Source organism: Amphiura filiformis, chromosome 2 (assembly GCF_039555335.1).
Source record: "Amphiura filiformis chromosome 2, Afil_fr2py, whole genome shotgun sequence".
Taxonomy (NCBI): domain Eukaryota; kingdom Metazoa; phylum Echinodermata; class Ophiuroidea; order Amphilepidida; family Amphiuridae; genus Amphiura; species Amphiura filiformis.
The window spans coordinates 97,533,811-97,559,098 of record NC_092629.1 but is presented as its reverse complement, the minus strand read 5'-3'; the positions used below and the strand labels follow the sequence as shown (position 1 = coordinate 97,559,098).

At 37.2% G+C, this 25,288-nt stretch overlaps 1 protein-coding gene across 1 annotated transcript; it reads left to right on the top strand.

Annotated features, from left to right (window-relative positions):
• The first annotated feature begins 10 nt into the window (after positions 1 to 10).
• Positions 11 to 24,690, top strand: LOC140146887 (anamorsin homolog). Its single transcript, XM_072168779.1, is given in 12 exon segments — positions 11 to 110; positions 10,706 to 10,869; positions 11,176 to 11,206; positions 11,208 to 11,323; positions 12,806 to 12,885; positions 13,404 to 13,551; positions 20,191 to 20,264; positions 21,081 to 21,150; positions 22,496 to 22,541; positions 23,050 to 23,068; positions 23,070 to 23,141; positions 24,476 to 24,690. Coding segments are annotated over 11 exon segments (930 nt in total). The 5' UTR covers positions 11 to 110; positions 10,706 to 10,709; the 3' UTR covers positions 24,590 to 24,690.
• Positions 24,691 to 25,288: the final 598 nt, after the last annotated feature.

Here is a 25,288-nt window from a genome sequence, read left to right as displayed (position 1 = left end):
TAGAAAAACCACTTCCGGGTCACAAAACTTTTGCGTAGTCACGTAAGCTTACCAACGTCATTTACGAAGAAACGTCTTTCTGTGACTTTTTTTCAGAGAATCTGTCAATTGTGAGTATATAATATGTAACAGTGGTTTCGATGCAAATCATAGTTTTAAAGCATTTACATCTCTAGACATGAAGACATGCAGCCAGAGTCATGGTTTGGCATGTTTGGAGTCACTCCACACTGCACTGCGTACTGCATGCTGCCTGAGTCTGAGACGAGTCGAGTCGACTCTTCCATGGCATGCTTCTGACTCATCATATTATTATAAAATATAACCATGCTACTTACCAGACATCATAGGCTTTAAGTAAGGTTCATATTCAGTGTTGGAGGACTCGAGTCCTGATCATGGACTCGGATTAGTGCGAATAATCAGACGCAGAACAAAATATTAATTTCTGACATGATATAGTGTGCGCCCTCATCGAGGTGTTAGCATCTCTTTGAAATCGTGGAGATCTTGGACTCCAAATTCCGTCAAAATTCCGTTTTTGTGAGCCAATTTGCCTCAGGAACATTACCATCTGTAAATTTAGTTACTCCAGATCATCGGGACTAACTTTTACTCTCGCTCGCGTGATTTAGTCTTGCTTTAATTTTGACTTCAAATTCCTGCACTTTGGAAACCATCTCGTCTACCATATTTTGTCACACGTTAATCGAGCATACGTGTGACGTCTCCTTGATCGATCCCGATCGATCGGACAGCTGCCATCTTGGATTTTCATCCACCTGGGAGTCTTGAGTCGCCGCTTTTTCTTTAAAAACTCTATTGAACTTGGAGTTTACTGAGTAAAAGACATTACGCACTTGCATACCCATTTAATCTTTTGTCACACGTTATCGAAGTTCACGCCACGGTGACGCCTTTTGATAGTGCCACCATTTTGTATTGTGACTTGGATTTTCTTCTACAAGGGAATATGATAGCCACAATGGAAACTTAACTCTACTTTGCCGAGAGCTTACAATGGCTGCCGGTAGCGTGTAGGTAACTAAATCAAGCGGGTCAGTGCCCTGTCCATCAGCACGCATACAGGTGAGACCGAACTGATTTAAGAGCTCCACCATGTTGTGTTCAAATATTAGTGAATGTTTTAATTTGTCTATGATATTTGTTGGGCTTTACAATCTTGCCCTTCATTATGACACCTCAACAATGAACTCATACAGTATATCTATAGGTGTCTACAAGTTGCATGCCCTGGATCATAACCCTGAGATCTTTGATACAATTGAAACTAACATACTGATGTCACCACATCAAAATTACCAACACTTTCCAGGTATTGTATGTTTTCTAAATCATATGAGTGATAAATTGAAACCTATTGGTTTATATCTGGATAATGGAACCCCAAACTGGTTCTAATGTATGTTTTCTTGGTGATGATGCAGGCTGGGGACTTCCACTCTAACCCTCGCCCCTACAAACCCAAGTTCCCTTGTGATTTGTGTGGCAAGGCTGCTAGATGGAATCAACGCTGTCAGTTGTGACGGCTGCCAGGGATGGTTCCATCGCTGATTGTTTAAACATGTCTACTGCTGTCTACGACGCCTTGCATGCACCAACCTTGAATGGATATGTTGCCAGTGTGGGCTTCCAACTTTTCTAGTTCCCTTTGCCAACAGTGATCTTGAGCTTTCAAATAGTTTTGATTGCCTATCCAATTCCAGTGATATCAATTCTGATGCAAATTCATGTATTCATAATTCTAGTACAGAGCTCCCAAGCTCCCCCCTAGCTTCATCATCACCAACCGTCAACAAGCGTAAAAACCTAAAGGAGTCAGGAAACAACTTAAAGTGTTAGTTGTTAACTTCCAGGGTCTGAGAAGTAAGTCAGCAGATCTTGCTTGCTGTATTGAGCAGCATAGCCCTGATATTATTATTGGGTCCAAACCCATCTTGACCCATCCATCAACAACAATGAATTGTTTCCCAAGGTTACTCTGTGATAAGGAAAGACCGCGATTTTGGTCCTTCAAAAGGTGGAGTCCTGCTAGCTTTTTAAGGATCTAATTTAGTTGTGACTCCATCGTACTGACCTCAACACAAATTCAATGCAGGTCGCTTTGGGCCACTATTCAGATCCAAGGCCAAACAAATCACCATTGGCTCCTTTTACAGGTCCCAACAGTTTGGAGCCACCACCGAAAGTACATTGATCAACTTCGTGAATCTTTAAATAATATTAACCAGACAAATGGTGCCCAGATTGGTTAGCAGGAGACTTCAACATCCCCGACATCGATTGGGAAAAATTATTCTGTGAAGCCCAATGCCCGGCACGCAAATTTATCTAGGAAATTTTAGATTTATTCTCTGACTTTGGTCTCGAGCAACTTGTCAGAAAGCCAACCCGTATCAATAACATCCTTGATATCTTCCTCACCAATAACCAAACCCTGGTCGAGGACTCTGCAGTGATCCCAGGTATTAGCGATCATGACGCTATTCCAATTATTACCATCAATATCAAAACCCAAACTCATCAAACAAAATCCCGGAAAATCTTCCTCTGAATAAAAGCTAATACTGAGGCCCTAAAAGCCGACCTCAGAGATTTTAGTGCTGGGCTTTCTACCAGAGATATTTCCCAGTCCTCAGTAGAAAACCTCTACTGTGAGTTTGTTGACAAAATAAATCTTGTCATGGAAGAGCATATTCCTTCCCGCATTGTGAGGGAAAAAATACTCTCCCTGGATCAACCGTGAAAGTAAAAACGTATGCAATAAAAAGAAAGCAAAGGGCTTTCAACTCATACCAGAAGACTCCAAACCAGGAGTCACTTGATCATTTTCATGACCTCCGAGAACTACCCAAAAGGAAACTAGACGCTCCTATAGGAACTACATAAGTTCCATCTGTACGGAATCTTCTAAGAAGTTTTGGACCCACATAAAAGTCTCAAAAAGACTCTGTGGGTATCCCAACACTGAAACAACATGGTAAGTTTGAATCTGACAATACAATCAAAGCCAGTATTCTAAATGAACAATTCCGATCAGTTTTCACACAGGAGAAAAAAGAATTACCTGACATCCCACCCAGTAATATCCTCCTATCCCTGACTTTACAATTTCTGTTGATGGTGTTTATAAACTCCTTTCTGGCTTAAATCCACACAAAGCTTCAGGCCCTGATGGTGTCCCCGCCTCGATCCTCAAGGTAGCTGCCGAGGAAATAGCCCGGCCCTGACAATATTGTTCCAAAAATCCTTAGAGACCGGGCGAGATACCATCATCCTGGCTGGGCGTGCCAATATTTCCCCTAATCTTTAAAAAAGGTGACCGGACCGACGCTCAAATTATCGCCCATATCACTAACATCAGTCTGCAGTAAAGTCTTGGAACACATAATCCACTCCCAAATCATGAATCACTTCGATAAATTTTCCGTTCTTACCGACAAGCAACATGGCTTCCGCATCAAACATTCCTGTGAATCCCATTACTCCTCACCATCAATGACCTGGCCCTCTCATTAAACAACAAATCCCAAACCGACATGATAATAATGGATTTTTCAAAAGCATTCGGCACTGTCCCCCACAACCGTCTCCTTTTAAAACTCAGTAATTATGGCATTAAAAATAACCTTCTCATTTGGATTTCAAATTTCCTCAAGCACCGTGAACAGAGGGTCGTTGTCGGTGGAGAACACTCGACTTGGACAGAAGCCGAATCTTGCGTCCCTCACGGCACCGTGCTTCGCCCCTCCTGTTCTCGACGTACCTACATGACCTGCCCCTTAACATCAGTTCCCATGTCAGATTATTTGCTGACGACTGTGTCAGATACCGTCAAATCATCAACGACATAGACCACTCACTTCTCCAAAAGGATCTTAACTCCTTAGTGAAGTGGCAGGAGGACTGGCAGTTATGTTTTAATGTCAAGAAGTGTTTTACAATGCGTATAACACATGTCAGAAATCCAAAAATATTCAATTACGATCTTGGAGGACACACACTGGAGGAAGTGAAAAACTACCCATATTTGGGTGTTAACATCTCTAATAATTTAAACTGGTCAACTCACATCAATAACATAACTTCATCTGCCAATAGATCTCTGGGTTTCATAAGGAGAAACCTTTATGCATGTCCCAAACCAATCAAACAAACAGCCTACATGTCTCTTGTAGAGACCCCTTATCGAGCTCGGTATGGGACCCCATCAGAAAGATCTCATTAATAAAATCGAAATGATCCAAAAAACGGGCTGCCCGGTTCACAACAAACACATATAACAGAACAACCAGCATTACCAAAGTCATCAAGAACTTAAACTGGGACACTCTACAAAATAGAAGAACTGCCAACAGATTATGTGTTCTCCACAAAGCCAGACAGGGCCTCCTGGCCCTGCCGGGTTGAACACCTACTCAAACCAAGCCTGCGTCAATCTCGGCATACTCACTCTGATTCATACCAGATCATCACTTGTGCAAAAACACATTATAAATATTCATATTTACCCAAAACTATAATAGACTGGAACCAATTACCACAATCAATCATCAACATTCAAGACTCAACCAGCTTCAAAACAGCTGTGCAAGAATTCCTCAAGCAAGACTAATCACCACGGTGCACACCAATTCCTGCTCGATTGTTCAAGACGGAGCTGCCAGTGCAGTATCCACACAGATACAGACAGATCTTGTACTGGGTCTGAACTGTTTCCATATGAAATCTTGATGGCAAATTGGACAATAGAAGCACATGGTTCTACGTGACAGCTTTTTAATCCCTATTCAGGTTACGTGAATCACGCTATTGTGGACCATCCTTCTGATACTTGAGTGTTTGGACATGCGGAACGGTTTTTTGTCTACCTCTCTGTTTGTAAACAAACCAGGAGGTTTAAATCGCCCCCTCCTCGCCGAATCAACGTAAAGTCAGCGTAATAGTACGGCACTAGACTCGGATAGGTATGATCATCAAATTTTCAAGTAGGATATTTCACATGGAAATTGTTTTATTTGGAAAGGTGATTATTTAACTTGAAAAAAATGAGGGGTCAACCCAGACATAGACCGTGAAGGTACTAATTTCGAGGAGCATAACAAACACCAAATTGGTGTCAGATGACCTTTGACATGCATGCATTCTTTTGTCGAGAGTTGACATTATGCCTCGGAAATACAAGTACAACCAATACAATATACTACAGAACAGGCGTTTCCAATACAGTGAACAATAAACAAGAAATGGAATCCAATGTTTAAAACATATATCTGCACAAGCGACTGATAGCCTATCTTTAGTATTGGTGCTTTCAGGCTTTAAATGATAGCAAGAAATGGAAACCACCCCAAAGGAAAGATTTTAATCGTGAAATTGATTGCCACAAACTGTCAATTACAACGCCTACTAGTGGACTGGTTTTGAAATCCACTCTCATCAAACTAATCAAAACTGTAAACTACAATTTTATCGAAAAAATCAAAAGAATATTGCTTAGTTTCAATGATGCTTACCGATCGAAGTCGCCTTTGATGGTGTATTTCGATCATTTTGCAACGTGGTTGAAAAATATTTCCAAGACGCGAGTATCGCCATTAGAATGGCCTGGTAACCTGGATAAAATTTAACGCAATCGATCGTCCAATCCTAGTTCACCTGAATGATCACGTGGTTTGCCGAATTAAGCCAAATGAACGGTATCGGTGTCGGAACAAGGATTGTTTACTTGTAAACAAATCGCTTTGCCAGCATGTTTCAAGAAATTAAATTTACGATCTTTTGATAATTAGTTAGGATCGCTTTTATTTTAACCTCTGGCATGAGAGATTGAGAATGTGGGTTAAAGATTGGCCACTCTGTGTTCTCATTTTGCAACCGAAATAGGCTTCTCATAAAGCTTAAATTTATGGGACATTATGCTGGCCATCCATGTATTTGAAACATGGCGGATATACCAAGCACCCTCACTACGTTAGGGTCTGTGAGGGTGCTCGACCAGGCATAAGTTGACATGGTCTTTCAATTTACAACTGCTGAGTGTCCTTGGCAGACTTGACTATGCTTCAATGGTCATGAAAGGATTCAATAGATGACCTCTGCCCCAAAAATCCCCAGCTACATTGTATTGTCTGAAATTGCACCTCGGAAGATATATCATAACAACTCAGTCCTCAAATGATAGTCATATAACCACCAAAAGATAAATGACTGACTATCATTGAGGACTGAGTTCCGCAGTCTAGGGTCAACCATATCTGTAGGACAAAAATGAGCAAATGTCTTTTCCCATATTCTGTGACCATCATCGACTGTATCTTTACAATGAATTACTGTACAAATGCAGCATTTTTCAGCACAGCGATCCATTTTACACAAAAGCAGAAAAAAAAAAAAAAAATATTACTATCACTGTATGATAACTTTTGTATCAAGGTATACCAATTGACAGTTTTTACTTTCTACGTAAAGTTTCTGGTATCCAAATTTCAAATTTTGTACTTTCCTATGGGCATTACACAGTTAAGCCATTTCTGTGGTCACAAGTTGGGTGTTGAAGGAGCCCTCTATGATAGGCAATGTGGGCATACCTATCTCAGACTTGAGTCCTTTTTTCAAGGACTCGGACTCGGAAGCTAAAAACTCGGACTCGGACCCCATGGCAAGGCTTGGACTCGGGACTCGGCTCCGAGTCCTCCTTGAGTCCGGCAAAATTTGGTCTTTTTAGGTCTTTTATTTTCGTTCATTTTAATCATTTACCACCTGAATTTGGTTTTGCTGTGGAACCGAATTCAGCAGGACATCACATTATATGTCGAACAACTATTTTAGGCCTGTGGTCGTGTGTCGTATGGTTGGACCCCAAAATACCTGGTGACGTTACCTTTTCCTCTTTCTGATTTAACTTGTTGTCACAGGGCTATTCTTGGTCCAATTGCATCAAGTTTGGTCTCATTAAATACAGCCTGATTATTCTACCGTGATTGTTTGTAATAAACGCCTGGGGCGTTGCATTTTTCCAAAAGGGGCGTGAAAAAGCTTAAAAATCGGGTTCAATTTCCCGATGGTGCTCCTATTAAAAGGAGGGATTCACGACTATACATGATGGCGGCGCCCACGGAAAATTACATTTTCGTGGGAAATACAACAAAATTACTCCTGTAAGTACACGGAATTAGTGAAATTCTACCATAATTAGGCAATGCAATGGATGGGAGTTGAGTCATAATATGTTTTGTCCATTTAATATAGCGATCGTGACTGACATGACTGATGCAAGTTTTAAGCTTACCTACACGATATTAGTTCGCAACACAAACTTAAATAACGGGCAAAACAGACACATCATTTATCGGTATGACATTTTCGTATTGGTGCTGCCCTATCTAAGTTTGCACTGAAGCGCCATCTCAGTTTTGGTGCGCCGATGTGGATCATGTGTTAATGAATTTTTATTTATTCTGAATAACTAATGGGGTATTAATTACAATTACAAGCATAAGAGTTTAGACAAGAAGTACAAGAAGCTGTGTAATTAATATTATGACAAACATGCAACTATTTTGGCTACAGGAGCCTTGTATTTTTTAGTGCAACGTTGCACTAGCTTTTTGTATACACTTCATCCCATACCGTTGTGCAGAGCTACTACGGTACGGGTTCCTCGTACTGACACGATATGGCATGGAAATGTTTGCATTTTTGTCAATTTTTCACAGAAAAATTGGAGGGGGCGTTTATTAGAGGGGGAGCGTTTATTACAAACAGTACGGTAATTTTCAAATATGTTTCTCAATTTGGAATGCCAATTTGTTTAATTAGTGAAAAATACCAAAATGTTAACGAAGATAAACCTGGTGGATAAGTGGTGGAGGATAAGCGGTGGAGGAGTATGTGCATTCTCTATGGGAGACATGACATCTTTTTGAATTTTGAATTATATTATTGCCAAATAGTGTGCTATACTTGCAAATCATACCTCAAATGAAAGCTTGATCATTCATTATTCTTATTCAGCTATTAATTTTTCCTCAATTTTTCCTATTTACTTACACACAAATGTCAAGATTTTCAGTCACAACATGCGTTTTGGCTTTCAATTGTTGTATCTTGAGAATTATACACCCTAAGATAGGAAATGTATACATTTTTGGAAAGCCTTTTACCCCAGGAACCCAAATATGCAGTTAAAATAAATGTAGGATACACTCTAAAAGAAAATATTTTCAAAATGTAATCAACATTTTGTGCGTGAAGTTACAATGTACGTATATTTTCACACCCTGTATCACCACTTTGGTCATTCATAACATCGCAAATTTAAGTATAAATTTTATTCAAGCTCATACTGTGTTGCCTGCCACAAAATTAGATTACATTTGATGTATTCCATATCAGTAGTAAATGCAATAAATTATTAATTTACTAGTAAAATTAATTTTTTTCATTATATCACCCTATATATTTTCTTATGCACCCTGTATACCAACTTCATTTTTGCATAGTTGGATTCCTTGGAACATAAGCTTTCCAGAAATGTATAGTTTTGTTGGTGTGAGATGTATACCGTAGTTTTAGACATGTAACAATTTTAGTGAAAAGGAGGACAAATTATCAAAATCGGTGCTTGTAACGCAAATGTGCCCCACCATATGACACATGACCCTATAACAAAATGTATATTTGTGACCGTAACTTCACGGCAAATGAGCCGTAAATTCCTCCCCCGGTCAATTTTGTTTTATTTTGTGTTTAATAAATAAACATCATAAACTTAAAAACGGTAGGCCTACAAATGTATATCATTTGACTTCAAACAATATCCAGAAGCGGGGTTATGGTTTGTTGAACTTGGCTCCTTCAACAAAATTATAGCTTTTTAAGTTTTTACATGTGTCTCTTTTTCCACATTGCTGGCAATAAATATCAAACAGTCATAATTGGCAGTCATTTCAAATCATCCCCAAGTCAACGAGGTTTAAGAAAGTTCTCTCATTGTTAAGGCCCTTCGACTTGATTATTAGTTTCCTGTTGAAGATTTTAAAAAGGGATGAGGTGGCTTTTAATTATTAATTATTAAGAACCAGTCTCCTTATTATGTACATGAATAAGGGGGGTTGTGATACAAAAAAAAATAGACTTGAAAAAAAAAAATAATTTTGGTACATATTAGCACCAACAACTCACGTGTAAAATATGAGCGTGCACAGCGCCCTCGTTCAGCTTGAAAAAATTCTTGAAATTTCAGCCTCTCTGAGCCTTACTTGCAAATGGTAAACTTTGAGGTGCATAACATAAATGCGCCATCATCATCCCAACCTGCATTTTGCATTTTTTAAAGTACCAAATGGTTACATTACAAAACCAAGAAAAAAAAAAATTGGGATCTTGATGGCGACAAAATCAGCAAATCCAATGATTTGATGAAAAGCGCCCTCGTGCAAACTTCAAAGATCATAACGGCTGCGCCATGGCAAGTTAAATTTTTCAGCAAAAATTTTTTGGGATTTCGTTGGCGCACCGAGTTGACAGAGGTCAAAGGTCAAAATTTCCTATTTTTGCACGCCTGTATTATCACGCGCCAACATCACCTGACTCTCCGAATAGCATTTCATCAAAGAAGAGGTAATTCTCTGCAAGAACTGAAAAATTAGCTTGGGATCTCTTGATCTTTTGACTAGAGCGGCATTTAATTATTTCACAACAAGATTTGATTTTATAAATAAGTGAAGGTGGAGTTGTACTCTTTGTTCATTCATCATTAATTATTGCTGATATTATTAAAGTCAGAAAATGGCAAGTAAAAGTAGTTGAAAGTTATTTTAAAGGAGAAAATTAGAAATAAAAATAAAATAATTAATTGTTTTGAGATTTTCAATTTTGGACGCGGGCGGTTAACAGGAAACTAATAATCAAGTGCGAAGGGCCTAATTGTTGGTTAGGCCTATGCATACCTGTACAAAATACAATGCCTGGTAACCCACCACTTGAACAGGATTTAGCAAAAGCAAACAAAGACCAGAGCCATCAAAAGTTCTATAGCCATCTCTAAGGTAGAAGCTTATTATCCACTTCAACAATACAATTATCGATTCGTTTTTGACTATCAAAATGAGACAGATGTCGGGCCAGCTTAAGTTACCGATGAATGCGACCTTCGCACACATTTTACATCGTAACTCAGAATACAATTTAGGGAATTTACGGCTCATTTGTGCTGCCGGGTCACATTTTGTACAAATTGTACAACTATAGTTTCTACCCTATGATAGGGATGTTCATAAAATTTTGAAGTTCAATATTTTTAGCACCACAGCTACAGCACCATTGGTGCTCTTGTTTAAGTTGTAGGTGTAGAGGATGTAGAAAATAATGGAAATATGTTAAAGGAATGCCCAAGCATCATGTTTCTGGTGATTACAAAATTGCAAACTTCTTTTCATTTTAAAAACAAATTCAACTTTTTCTCAAATGCCTGTAAAGATTATCTAAGCATTTAACCTTTGACCTCTGTCCTTTGTGGCTTGAAATTTCGCATTGGATTGTGTGTGCTAATGAATATTCATTAATTTATTCCTAGTAATACATGTAGATTGGGGCATATTCTTAATTCATTGGGTGTATTTCTGCAACATTTGGGTGTATTCCTAATAGATTTGGGTGTATTCTTGTTATTTTTCTACAGCAAAATGGACTTCGCTAGGTTGATAGAGCCAGGTCAATCTGTTCTAGTCGTATGGGGATCAGGTCACTCACCAAATGCTGTCAAATCTACTGTAGACAATTTGAATACTTATGTAGGGCCTACAGGAAGAATACAGGTTGAAAACTTGGAAAGACTCACATTATGTAAGTAACAAGACATTTGGGTGTATTCCCAAGGCTTTTGGGAGGCTTTTGGGGATATTTGGGTGTATTCCCAACATATTTGGGAGACATTTGGGTGTTTAGGGTGTATTCCCAAGATATTTGGGAGACATTTGGGTGTATTCCCACAACCTTTGGGTGTATTTGGAGGCTATTGAGAAATATTGGGGTGTATTTGGGAAATTGTGTATGCTCTTTTGGGTATAATTTCCAAGACATTTGTGTGTATTCCTAATACATTTGTGTGTATTCCTAATACATTTGGGTGTATTCTTGTTATTTTTATAGCATCACACAGCAATTCAAGCTTTGACACAGCACTTGAAAGCGATACCTCCTGCAAACATTGTCCACTCATCTGAACATTTAGCAGAAATAGTGAGGATTCTAAAACCAAATGGTTTATTATTGATAAGGGAGACTGTATGTAAAAACGGTAAGTAGAGAACATATATGTGACCCCTCGGCACAACTGAGCCCGGATGTCGCCAGTGCCACTATTGAGATATGCTCCATCGAACTTAACTATAAACAATAGGAAACAAAGGATTTATTGACTGTTTTATTGATTTTTCACAACTTAAATGTCACGTACTATAGACATGATATACATCATTGTAAAGCTAATTTCAAGCAGAATATTTTGGTTGAATATCTCAAAAATGATGACTGGCGACTTCAGGGCTCAGTTGTGCCGATGGGTCACATATAACAAGGGATGGATCTATTGCTTACAAAAAGTGAGTGTACATGTAGTATATACTGCCCTCAATTCATAATAGGAACTGAAATAGTGAGAATTCTTAAACCAAATGGTTTATTATTGATAAGGCAAAAAAAAAAAAGGTTTGTCTCAAAGCTAACGAGTTGTTTGAAAACAAATGTGAAATGAAAAAAATGGTAAGTAGGGAATGTAATATAACGGGATGGGACTATTGCTCATAAAAAGTGAATCCAGTATATACTGCGCCAATTCATAATAGGAACTGAAATAGTGAGGTTCCTTAAGGGAAGGGGTATGAACGTTTGCACAGTATTTATTGTGGGACATTAGAGCACACCAGACATACATGTATCGAATTGCATTCTGAATACGAAGAATGTCCTGATGATATCAAATAATTTTGATTTTTTGACATTCACAATGTAATATTATGGCAAATTATTAAAAATTGATATTTTTGATATTTAACAGTCCTCAAAGTAAAATTTATAAATCTTAATGATATTTACTTAAAGTGTATGTAAGTTAACGATCATTTGAAAATTTTGGTCTTTCGTATTAAAGACAGTGATTTTGTCCCCAAAACAGCTAAAAAATAATTGAGGCCTTTTTGGGAAAAAAAATGTGCATCTTCAAAATGAAATGTCAAAATTTTCAAATAACGTCAGCTTTTTCTCCCAGCTACATAGACTTTAAGTACATATCATAGATTTATAGAGGACTATTAAACATGAAAAATCAAAAAAATATCAATTTCTAATAATTTGCCATCAAATTTGTATTATATCGCCAATTTAAAAAAAAAAATCAAATTATCTGATATCAAAAGGACACTCCTCGTACATTCAGAAATTCGATATGTCTGATGTGCTCTCATGTCCCATGATTCTCGGTGCTCCTCAATTTGAATCTCTGTATTGCTCATAAAAAGAAGAATCAAGTATATGCTGCCCTCAATTCATAATAAGAATTGAAATAGTGAGAATTCTTAAACCTAATGGTTTATTTTTGATAAGGAGACCGTTATCATAGTGGTAAGTAGAGAATATATATAACAAGGGATGGGACTATTCTTAATAGAAATATTTTAGTAAAAACCTTTAAAAGCTCAGGCCTCCAATGTTAAAGTGTTTATTATATTATGTAATTGACCAATCAGGGACACTCTAAGATCTTTGTTTTACTCTTTTTCAGGTGATAGTTCATCAAACTTAAGAACAGCCGAGAAGCTAGTATCTACAATCAAAATCTGTGGCTTCACTAATATATCTGAGGTGAGACTTAAGCAAGTCTACAATACATTAAACATATGAGTACTCTAGACTTAAAACAAATCTGTGGCTTCACTTAAGCAAGTTTACAATACATTAAACATAAGAGTGTACTCTAGACTTAAAACAAATCTGTAGCTTCACTAATATGTCTGAGGTGAGACTTAAGGTGGCACACAGGATCACTGGAGTGTTACATGACTAACATTGAGTTTTCACTAATGGCATTCATCACATTTGGGTGTATTCCTAATACATTTGGGTGTATTCCTAATACATTTGGGTGTATTCCTAATACATTTGGGTGTATTCCTAATACATTTGGTGTGTACATCTGGGTGTTCATAATACATTTGGGTGTATTCCTAATACATTTGGGTATATTCCTAATACATTTGGGTGTATTCCTAATACATTTGGGTGTATTCCTGATACATTTGGGTGTATTCCTAATACATTTGGGTGTATTCCTAATACATTTGGTGTATTCCTAATACATTCGGGTGTATTCTTTGTTACAGGTACAAGAAGTGAAACTAAACCCAGATGAATTATCAGCACACAGTACCAGTGCAGACATAAAAGTTATTCAAATGACATGCCATAAACCAGAGTTTGAGGTCGGCTCAGCAGTGTCATTACCTTTGTCCTTTGCAAAGAAAATACCTGGTAAGTTTTGAGGATAGGTGCTGTCCAGTTGACATACACAGGGTTTCAAATAGGCTCGGTAGTACGGGGGAGCCACTCATATACTTTCATGTGTTGTCATCCTCAAGCACGCCCTCAAATTTCATACCCTAAACACTGATCTGGAGCATGTGAAAATACCAACCCTAATCACTGACCTTCTTGTAAATAAAAATTCCTTTAAAAAGGAACAGGGCGAACAAATGAGGAAGTGTCAAGATAAAGGTGTAGTTATTTTATTGTTTGAACTGTTTCTATAATTCGCATCGATCATAATGAGTATGTTTTTACGTACCTCAAATGACAAGGACTACGGTACTTAGCCTATGATTTTGCCTAGAGACTGTACTCAGTGTATGGACAGTGTAGCCTATTTTGTTTGTTTGTTTGTTTTATTTCTTCTTTAACCTGGGACACTCAATCAGTTGAAAACACAATTAATCATCTGTTCTTCCTTGAGGCCCAGGGATCAATACAACATTTACATAACATAATTATTAAGGTTTAAAAATACTACATACATTCAAATACACAATAATATTGCAAATTTAGATAAATACAATGCTTACAAAATAAATCAAATTACAATGTAACTTTACAACATGTTTAAAATACTATTAATACTACATACATAGGCAAAGCATATAGAATAAAGGATCAAATAATATGGGGACCCAATAAGCATTTAAACTACTTAAAAGATAAAACACTACAAAATCAACCTATGAACCAGCATAGCTATAAAACATTAATATTATTCAAAACAATTGATTGCACCAAATACAAACTAAATAATTCATTTAATGTCAAATACAAATAATTCAATATGGAAACTGATTGCACAAAATAGTAGTATAAAGGCCTAGCATGATAGTATAAATACAACTCAAAAAAATCTTGTTTTGCAAAATAAACGAATGAATCCAAAATATGAAACAAATTAAAGACTACAATTTAAGAATCATAAAATTGAGAGTTGTATATTGTTTTGAAAGTTGCTGTGCTAATTGGGAGAGGTGATTTCAGTTTAGAATCAAGTGAATTCCAGGCCTTAGCCCTCTGAATAAGAATGAGCGCCTACCAGCTTCAATTCTGGGTTTGAAGTTAAGTGCAATATTGCCATGAGCGCTACCACGGGTATTGTGACGATGACTGGTTTTCACTGAAGTAAAAATTGTTTGCATATACTTTGGAACAAAACCAGCAACACATTTATAAGTTAAAAGACACAGATGGTCTTGTCTAAGGTTGTTAAGAGGCTTCCATTTAAGTTTTTCCCTGATTAAAGAAGACGGTGTCCTGACTGGAACTTTAAGAATGGCCCTTCCAGCCCTGTTCTGGAGACGCTCAATCCTATTCAGAAGTGTGTTATTGCAATTTCCCCATACAGTATCACAGTAAGTCAATCTTGGAAGAATAAGAGCTTTATAAATTGTATTCATGTGGTTAGCAGATAGCCATTCCCTGATTCTGTACAACATACCAATGTATTTGAAACTGTTAAACAAGTTTGATTAATTTGTGCTTCCCATTTTAGATTTTGGTCGAGAATGACTCCCAGGTATTTACATTGATTGACATTTTCAAGTTGTTCCCTATTCATGTAAAGACTTAGCTCATCAACCCTTGCATTAAAATAACTTGAACAAAAAAGCATGGCTTTTGTTTTTTTAGCATTTAAGGTCAATTTGTTCACTTCCATCCACGATGTAATTTGTTTAAGATCATCATTAAGATGCACATTGATCTCATTTATGTCTTTTGATGAGCGTAAACACGGCAGTGTCGTCAGCATAAAGCGTGATTTTGGTATCACTGGACACAGTTAGAGGCAGATCATTGATATACATCGTGAATAGAAGTGGGCCCAAAATTGTACCTTGAGGCACACCAAAACTGACACATTTGAATGCAGAAATAGTATTACCAATCTTAGTTTGTCTAATCATTTTGGCTATTTAATTCTGACCATTGTGATTAAAACAGGCTTTCAGATTGGTGAGCTATTGTGTACCAAGTGATAAGACCGGCACGATATAATAAAAATACACTGGATAATTCATGACAGCCTATTTACTGGCAAAAGGTGGGCTAAATAAATCTTAGTTGATTCTTGAACACAATTTAAGCAGGAACCTTGAGGCAGAATTTGAATACATATTATCCTGTAACGTTTACTTAGCCTAACAGTCAATGAACGCTCATTGTTAGCATAATAAGTAGCTTTGGGTATCCTATGTTTATGAAATAAAGTGTTTACAAACAGTCAATGAACGCTCATTGTTAGCATAATAAGTAGCTTTGGGTATCCTATGTTTATGAAATAAAGTGTTTACAAACGAATAACATCTGTTATACATATACATCTACTTGATAATACACTGAAAGTCTATAATAGAAATGAAGGATAAGGAACAATAATACAGAACATTTATTGTTGATTAATGTAGCTATGGGTATACAATGTTTACAAAATAAGAGCGTTAATGTTTTGTACATGAAGTTAACGTCTTTGCTACATAGCTAGTTGTTAATACATCGAAAATGTGACTAGGGATTTACAATTTGATGACATTCAAAATAATTTAGTATTAAAGAATTTCAACAAATTACAGAACTTTCATTTGTTGACATACTAGCAATATTGTTAACAATGTTGAAAATCATGTTCATAAGCGTAACATCCTCTATGTTCATAAACGTAACTAATCCCATAACTGTTCAAATAACAGCCCTCACTTAACAGACATAAAGCAGTATACAGACTTTTTATTGCGTACAATATTGTATGTACAATATATACGATATTTAATCTATTGTTATTCTATTTCAGTACTGTTTAAGTTCTAACGAATGTTTGATGACGTAAAATCGATAATATATTTCTGCTAGGTATTGTATGTAACATATTATCGATTTTTCGTCATCAAACATTCGTTAGAACTTAAACATTACTGGAAATAGAATGGCAATAGATTAAATAACGTATATATTGTACATACAATATTGTACGCATAATACTCGGAGTCTGAAGCGCTTTAGTCTCAATTGACAGGATCCATAAGTGGTAAAGTAAATATATTTTCTCTTTATCGCCTGCCTAAGTTTCCCCATTTAAGGGATGGGGTATGAACGTTTGGACAGTATTTATTGTGGGACATTAGAGCACATCAGACATGTTGAATTGCATTCTGAATACGAAGAATGCCCTTTTGATATAAAATAATTTTGATTTTTGAAATTCGCAAATGATGATTTTTACTTAAAGTGTATGTAGGTGGGATGAAAAAGCCGACGTTCAATTGACAATTTTGACCTTTCGTATTTATGATATGGATCTTTTTCCCAAAACACAAAAAAAAATTAGGTCATTTTGGGGAAAAAGTCCATATTTTCAATATGGAAGGTCAAAATTTTTCAATTGATCGGCTTTTCCTCGCAGCTACATACACTTTAAGAATATGTCATTAAATTTATAAAATTTACTTCGAAGACTATAAAAAAAAAAAAATATGAAACATATCAAATTTTAATAATTTGTCATAAAATTTGTAGGCCTATTTATACATCGTGATTTTCAAAAATGAAAATTATTTGATATCAGAAAGACATTCTCCGTATTAGGAATGCAATTCCATAATGTCTGATGTGCTCTCATGTCCCACAAAATACTATCTAAACGCCCAGTCCAGATCCCTTAAGTACTCCTTTAATTTACTCAAGGTTGTGTTTGTATAAATGAATTCAGTTATATAAACACAGCCTTGTGAAAAGGTCATGTTGACATAAATTAATTGACTGTGTGCTTAAAGTATCATTAACAGATTCTATACGCTATAGCATAACAACAAGCACATACAGGCAAGTATTTTGCCAGTATCAATAAAACTATAATGAGGCTATTAATGTAGCCCAACTGTACGTACAATCTGGCAATACCGCTAAATCTTAAAGAAATGAAAAATATCTGTTGCAATTTTCGGATTTGCATAAAAGTAATTCTAGTTCATCCAAGTTGTAAAACAATTATTTCTTTACATACAAACAGATTCCTTGGTAAGACAACTTTATAGCACTGTTTGAATATCAACATGAAGTAGTAATGACAAATTTAAATGTACACTATCGCCTCTGTAGTTTCCTGATTACATAGACAGCACGATTATTTTATTTTTTATTCTGCAACGCTGTGAGGAAATAAGTATGCCAAAACCCATCGCAATAAGGACGAAAAATGCTTCGCATTTTTCGCCCAAAAAGGACCCTTTTCACTGACCAATAATATTTAGCCACCTTTTCACTGACCAACATAAAAAAGATACAGACCTGCCAACTGTCTCTCATTTTGAGGGACTGTCCCTCACTTGGGATTTTCCAAAGTAAGTCCTGCTTTCTGAAATACTGCCTGTTTCAGGAGCAAAGCGCTCCAATTTGCTCCAAAATAACAGACGGACAGGGGACTAGCTAAGACTTTGATTTTTTTGCCTCCACCGGAGGTATTATGTTTCCTGGCTGTCCGTCTGTCTGTCCGTCCGAAGCTTGCGAAAGTGCAATTTCTCGGAACTTGTAAGGAGTATAGTGATGCAATTTGGTGGAGGGGTGGCAATTGGCGATCTCCAAATTTTAGTAGGTTTTCGTCACAAAATATGGTAATTAAGTACCTAATTTGCATAATTTATGCATATCAAGCAAAATAACCTTGTGCACAGATTATCTGGTGATCTGTATGAGTTACAGTGATGAAACTTGGCAGAGAGTAGCACAGCCAGAGGTTCTTGACCTGATTTTCAGCGCAAACTTTGCATAATCGCAAGGTCATAGTGAGGTCATTTGGGGTCATCCAGGGTCAAATTGCCATATATTGTTGCAGGTTCATGAAATTTGGTGGGAACGACTACTGTTGGAAGAAAAAAATGTCAAGGTCATTTTGGGGTCGTCCAAGGTCATCCTAGGTCAAATCGCCATAGATTGTCACAGGTTCATGAAATTTTGTGGGGACGACCACTGAAACAAGGCAAAAATGTCAAGGTCAATTTTGGGTCATCTGGGGTCAAATCGCCATAGACTGCTGCATGTTCATGAAATATGGTAGGGAACGGCCTCCTTAGTGAGGCAAATAATGTGAAGGTCATTTTGGGGTCAAGTGAAATTGCACTGGATAAAATGATGGGCGTCAAGGTGGAGCCGCGCAGGTCTAGAACCACGAAATTCTAGTTGATATCATTAAACCACTGAACAACAAATAAAAACTTTTAATCTGTTACTGATGGAGGAAAATCCATGTATTTGGCTAAATCAGGGCCGCTGATTTCAAATATGAAGTCAGAATTTACCCAGCACGTCACACTTTCAGTTTATTTTTATTGAGATTGCAATATAAAAAGACATAAAATGGTAGGGTTATTATACCGCAATTGACACCTGTTTCCATCACTGAAATGTCATAAGGGAATCTTTCACCATGCTCATCACTTACATCGCCCTTATTAGGTGGAAAGAAATCAAGGTGAGAATACTAGAAGTGCATTTTTGACTTATTTTAGGCCAATTTGTTGATAGGCCTTACATATATCTTAAAATCCTGACGTGATGGACAAATTGTGAATTCAGAATCAGCATGCTCAATTTCGTCTAGAACACATACTTTTGCCCCAGTAGCAAAATCTTTGTTGTCCAGTGAAATTATCTTTTCAAATTTATAATCCAGCTTCAAGTGAAATTGTCCAGGTTAAAATGATGCGTGTCAAGGTAGACGATTATGGATTGATGCTTTGCGTGAAGACCTGGGCGCAACCCGAGAACCGCAAAATTTTAGTAATTTTAGGCAAAAAAACCAAACATGTTTGTTTCCTGTATACATGTAGCAGGTCAAAAAAGTCAAATGCGAAATGCTGTTTTTATTTTTATTTTATAAATTATGAAAACACACCCTTTTTTGCTGCAAATTGGAATGGGAATTCATAGTGGGTCTCTCCGACACACACACAAAAAAAATCATATTTCTTCATATTCAAGAATATTTATGATCCCCTTTCAACCTGCAGATTAAAAAAGGTATTTAAAAAAATGTGTGATGTTTTCTCCAGTAGTTTTTCACTACGCTCGTTTGTTGTGTGATTTTTTTTCTGTTATGGGTGTTTTTTTCTTTGTAAGTGAAAAAAATTCTAATGCGCAAATTAAGCTGTCAAAAATGTAATGCGTCCACACTATACACCTATCCGACTTCGCCATTACTGCGGTGTCCCCGATGTAAAACTGCGGTGTCCCGAGGTCGGGGGTTCTATCCATTATTTATTGTGTGCTATACAGAATTGTACCGGAATTGTACACAACAGTGATATTCAATACACAATCATGAGTATTGAATTACTTAATTAAATCTCCGCTCTGGTACATCTGTGTTGCCGTCAATAGAGGGCCAAATACAGTAAACGCTTCTCGGATTGGTGTATAGGAAACAAACTTGTTTTTTTTGGGGGGGGGCCTTATTATCTATTCAAATTTATAACTATTTAGGTACAAAATCTGTCAAGTCCAGCTATATGAACATTGTTTTTTCATAACATTTTAGGAAAATCCAAATAAATGATTAAAACTTTGTGTTTAATTGACTTTTTTCAGATAAGCCTAAAGTTGAAGCCGATGTTGCCAAAGTCTGGACCTTATCGGGTAATGACATGGGTGATGATGATTTGGTAAGTTTCTGTTACAGTGTCTGTGATTGGCTATTTACATGATAAAATCATCTGAGAAACCAATCAAAATAGAGCTTTTAGATCTTTAACCTCTTTTATGCACAGTTCCTACTGATTATTCTTACCCTATCTCTGATTGGCTCAATACATGATATAGCCCTGTTTGTAACCAATCAAAATAGTTCTTACTCGATTTCAGAAAAATATACACAGAACTAATTTTTTTTTTATGTTTTTAGAATGAAAAAAATGATTATCTTGTTTTGCTAAATGAAACATAGCTAAATCATAATCTTATTATGTAGTTCTAACTGGCCATAAAAGTCAAATTTTGATATTGTTGCAATGTGAGGGAAAACTGTTTTCTTACAATTGTAGACACAAAATTCAAAGAATTGGCACAAGTCTAAGTATTCAAAATCTTGAGTATAGGCTAAGAGTTAGCTCCCAAATTTAATATTTTATGTTATTTTTGATAATTGGCTATGAATGAGATTAGAAAAAGTTTCATCATTATCATCATCATCAGTCGGCTGCAGAGGCGACCGCAAGCTTTCTCCAACTGTTGCGATCTTGGGCTAGCGACACAATTTTGTTTGGCTGCAGCATCTCTTCAGTATCTCCCAGGAGGTGAAGAACATACTGACACTGATGATGATGATTGATGATTATTTTGGGCCATTTTTTAGGTATGCAATTATGTAAACAATGTAAAATATAAGCGCTCACCCAAACTGACTTTGTTAAGCGCTCTGGGCGGTTAATGAATGAATGTAATGTTGTATTTGCCTATTATGTTTGTTTGCATATGTACAGGATATTATTGACACAGACAATCTACTTGAGGAAGAGGATTTTCAAAGGCCAGATCCATCTGCACTCAAAGGTGAATATTCTCCTTCCTTCCCCACCCCACCACCACCCCCACCCAGGGGATGAATTGACACCCACATGATGTACTTGAAAAATATTTTCAAAGGCCAGACCCATCTGCACTTAAAGGTGAATATTCTCCTTCCCCACCCCACCACCACCCCCACCCAGGGGATGAATTGACACTCACATGATGTACTTGAAGACTGATGTACTTAAAGGTGGATATTCTCCTTCCCCACTCCACCCCCACCCAGGGATGAATTGACACTCACATGATGTACTTGAAGACTGATGTACTTAAAGGTGAATATTCTCCTTCCCCACCCCACCACCACCCCCACCCAGGGGATGAATTGACACTCACACGATGTACTTGAAGACTGATGTACTTAAAGGTGGATATTCTCCTTCCCCACCCCACCCCCACCCAGGGGATGAATTGACACTCACATGATGTACTTGAAGAAGACTTTCAAAGGCCAGACCCATCTGCACTTAAAGGTGGATATTCCCCCACCCAGTGATGCCTGAAGCATTAAATTATACATATTTTGACTTCTTTTACACATGGGAAAAATTAAAATTTTAGACAATTTTTAAGCCCCAAATGAAGGTGTGTTTTGCTTATTTATGGGCCAGTGTGCGCAAACGTTTGGGCCAAAAACTTTGGTGTTTTTCATGCTAAAAAGGAAAATGCAGAGGGCAATTATTGCTTTATTTTTTTCTTCTTTTATGATTTTAGGGTGGTCAGACCCCACCTAAAAATTTAAGGGGGGCCTGATACCCACATCCATCCCACTTTAGCCGCCTATGACACCACCCCAGGTGGTGAATTGATGTGTATAATGTACTTGAAGTAGATAATCAAAGGCCACACCCATCAGCACTCAAATGTATCTCTTCTCCTTCCCCACCCCGCTAACACATCACCCCACCCCAATGGGTGAATTGACATGCACATGATGTACTTGAAGAAGGACAGACCCACTCAAAAGGTAACTATTCCCCTTATCCAACCCACCCAGCCTCGACCCAAGGGATGAATTGACATAGAGTTGAAGAAGAATGCCTTCAAAGACCAGACCCGTTCCCCACCCAACCCCACCCAGGGGGTGAATTGACACAAACAATGTACTGGAAGAAAACTAGGCCCATTCAAAAGGTAATTTATTCTCCTTGCCCACCTTACCCCCACCCGCAACCCCACCCCACCCCCGGTGTATATTGACATAAAATGTACTGGAAGAAGAAGATTTTTAAAATTCTGTGACATTTTAGTGTATTTCAAGACATTTTGGTGTATTACGAATACATTTGGGTGTATTTCTAATTTCAATCTGTTGTTTATTTTACAGCAGACTGTGGTCCAAATTCTGGAAAGAAGAAAGCCTGCAAAAATTGGTAAGTGCACATTGGGCAGGCTTGCCAACTAGTCTGATTTAATCATATTTGTTATTATTCTTGAGTTTTTGGGTTGTGAGAAAAAATGTGTCAGGAAAAAGACAATAAAAACACATGCTATGTCTTAAAGGTATTTAGTTAACTATTTAGCTCTATTGGTGCAAAAGAATAGGCCTACAAGATGATTTCCAACATCGTTATACTTTTGACTTTCGGATGGTGCATGCACATTAATATTTTGCATTAGCCATCTAACTGCTACACTTGTCTTCTGAAGGTATTTAGTTGACTATTTAGCTCTATTGGTGCAAAAGAATAAGCCTACAGGATATTTTCCAACATCGTTATTTTCCTGACTTTCAGTTGTTGCAGCAGTGGCACATTAATATTTTTCTTTAACCATTTATGTGGTGCATTATAGGCCTACAAGATGGTTTCGGACATTTTACTTTCCAATATGGCACATTTTTCTTAATACATTTGGGTGTATTCCTTTCTTTCTCTGCAGTACATGTGGCCTAGCAGAAAGAATTAGAAAATGGAACAGACAATCCTGCCGTGAAAGCAACAACAAAACAACCAACGTCATCATGTGGAAGTGTAAGTATTGGGAGTATTCAGGAGAAATTTGGGTGTATTTGGGAGACATTTGGATGTATTTTGGAGACATTTGGGTGTATTTAGGAGACATTTGGGCGTATTTAGGAGACATTTGGGTGTATTTAGGAGGCATTTGGGTGTAATTAGGAGACATGTGGGTGTATTTGGGATCTGCAGTGAAAGCAACAACAACACAACCAACATCATGTGGAAGTATTTATCAATTTGGGTGTATTTAAGAGACATTTGGGTGTAATTAGGAGACATTTGGGTGTATTTAGGAGACATTTGGTATCTGCAGGGAGAGCAAAAACAACCGTCGTCATCATGTGGAAGTGGAAGTATTGATTTATAAAGTCAATTTGGGTGTATTTAGGAGACATTTGGGTGTATTTTAGAGACATTTGGGTGTGTTTAGGATCTGCCGTGAAGGACTAAGGGATGATTGGTGACAAGTCCACCATCAGAGTCTTCTCTTTAAATATGATGATAAAAAGTATCACAGACAATCTGCCTGGATCAGACTGGATCTGCCTGCATGCTTCTCATTTTTATTCGCAGGCTACTCTGAAACATGCAGACATAGCCCGTCTCATCTCAATTTGAGAGTAACACCATGTTGGATTTCGCAGTGGTAGATTCAAATCACGTAAATGCAATGATTCAAATTTGCCACTGTGAAATCCAACATGGCGTTACTCTCAACTAGAGACGAGACAGACTATACCTGCCTTGAAACCTGGTGATAATATATCACTTATTATCTGTTCCAATTCTAGTGGCACATCATGCATATTATCCTGTGTAGAATTCTATGTTCACTGGAGTAGTCTCCACAGCTTTGGTTCCGCTCCCTCCACACAAACAGTCTGCTAATGATAACGAACAAGTTCTTTTTGATTGGCTAGCACTTTTCCCGTGACGCTATCCAGCACGTGCTGCTCGCGTATCTGATTATTCAGCCAGGAGTTCAACCCCCTGGCAATCAAGTTCCAGGATGCATCGCTTCTGATCAGGTTCTCATAGACTTGGCATTGTCGCCCTCTTAGCTAATCAGAAACAACGTATACGTGGTCATTGGCAGACTGTTTGTGTGGAGGGAGCATAAACAAACTGGCTGTGTAGGAGACTATCACTGGAAGGGCATGAAAACTAGCACTACTGCCCTGTTATATTGACTTTTTTAAAATAAATAAGTAAAATGCAAATAACTATATCAATACATCCAAAGGTCCAGGGAAATTAATGAGGTGTCACTGGAGCTGAAATAGATAATAGTATCAACTCAACCCTGACCTCTAACCTTTGACCTTTTCATTCTTGTCTCTTTTCAGTGTTATCTTGGTGATGCATTTCGTTGTGCCAGTTGTCCATATCTTGGAATGCCTGCCTTTAAACCTGGTGAAAAAATTTCACTCAGCAACAGACAACTCAACCCTGACCTCTAACCTTTGACCTTGACTGGCAACAATTGATGATGTATATGCTGTACTAGATGAGCTTGTTCCTGTCCACATGGATGTCAACTGCAGATAACAAGTTGAACATTTTCTTTGAAAATTCCAAAAAAAATTATAAAAAAAAAAAATCAGAATTGTACTTTTTCATGACCATATTTGGAGTCAGCATGAAAAATGCACTAAAATGAATACAAACGATGCAAATATTGGTTCAGTACTCGAAATAGCTGGTTATATTTTGAGAATATATTTCAAAACTTTGGACTTATTATGTTGAAATCTTACTCAAATAAATATATTGTGCAAGTTCTGTTCATTGAGGTACATTTCATCACTATCAACCCATGTTGCACTAGATAGAAAATCAGTACAGGAAATTGAAATGAAAGAAATGCATTATGGGAAGTGTAAGATATTTTCACAGAGTAGAGAGCAACATTTGGTTATCTAAAGGGTAGTGTGATGGCAGGAGCCATATTATTCTAATTTTAGCCAATTAAGGGCTCGGATAGCGACATTTTCACATATTTTTTGTGGGGCCTCAGAGCACATCAGATATATAGAATATGAGGAATGTAATTCTTATGTAAAATAATTTTGAATTTTTGAAATTCGCGATATAATACACATTTCATGGCAAATGATTAAAAATTGATATTTTTGAAATTTAACAGTCCTCAAAGTTAA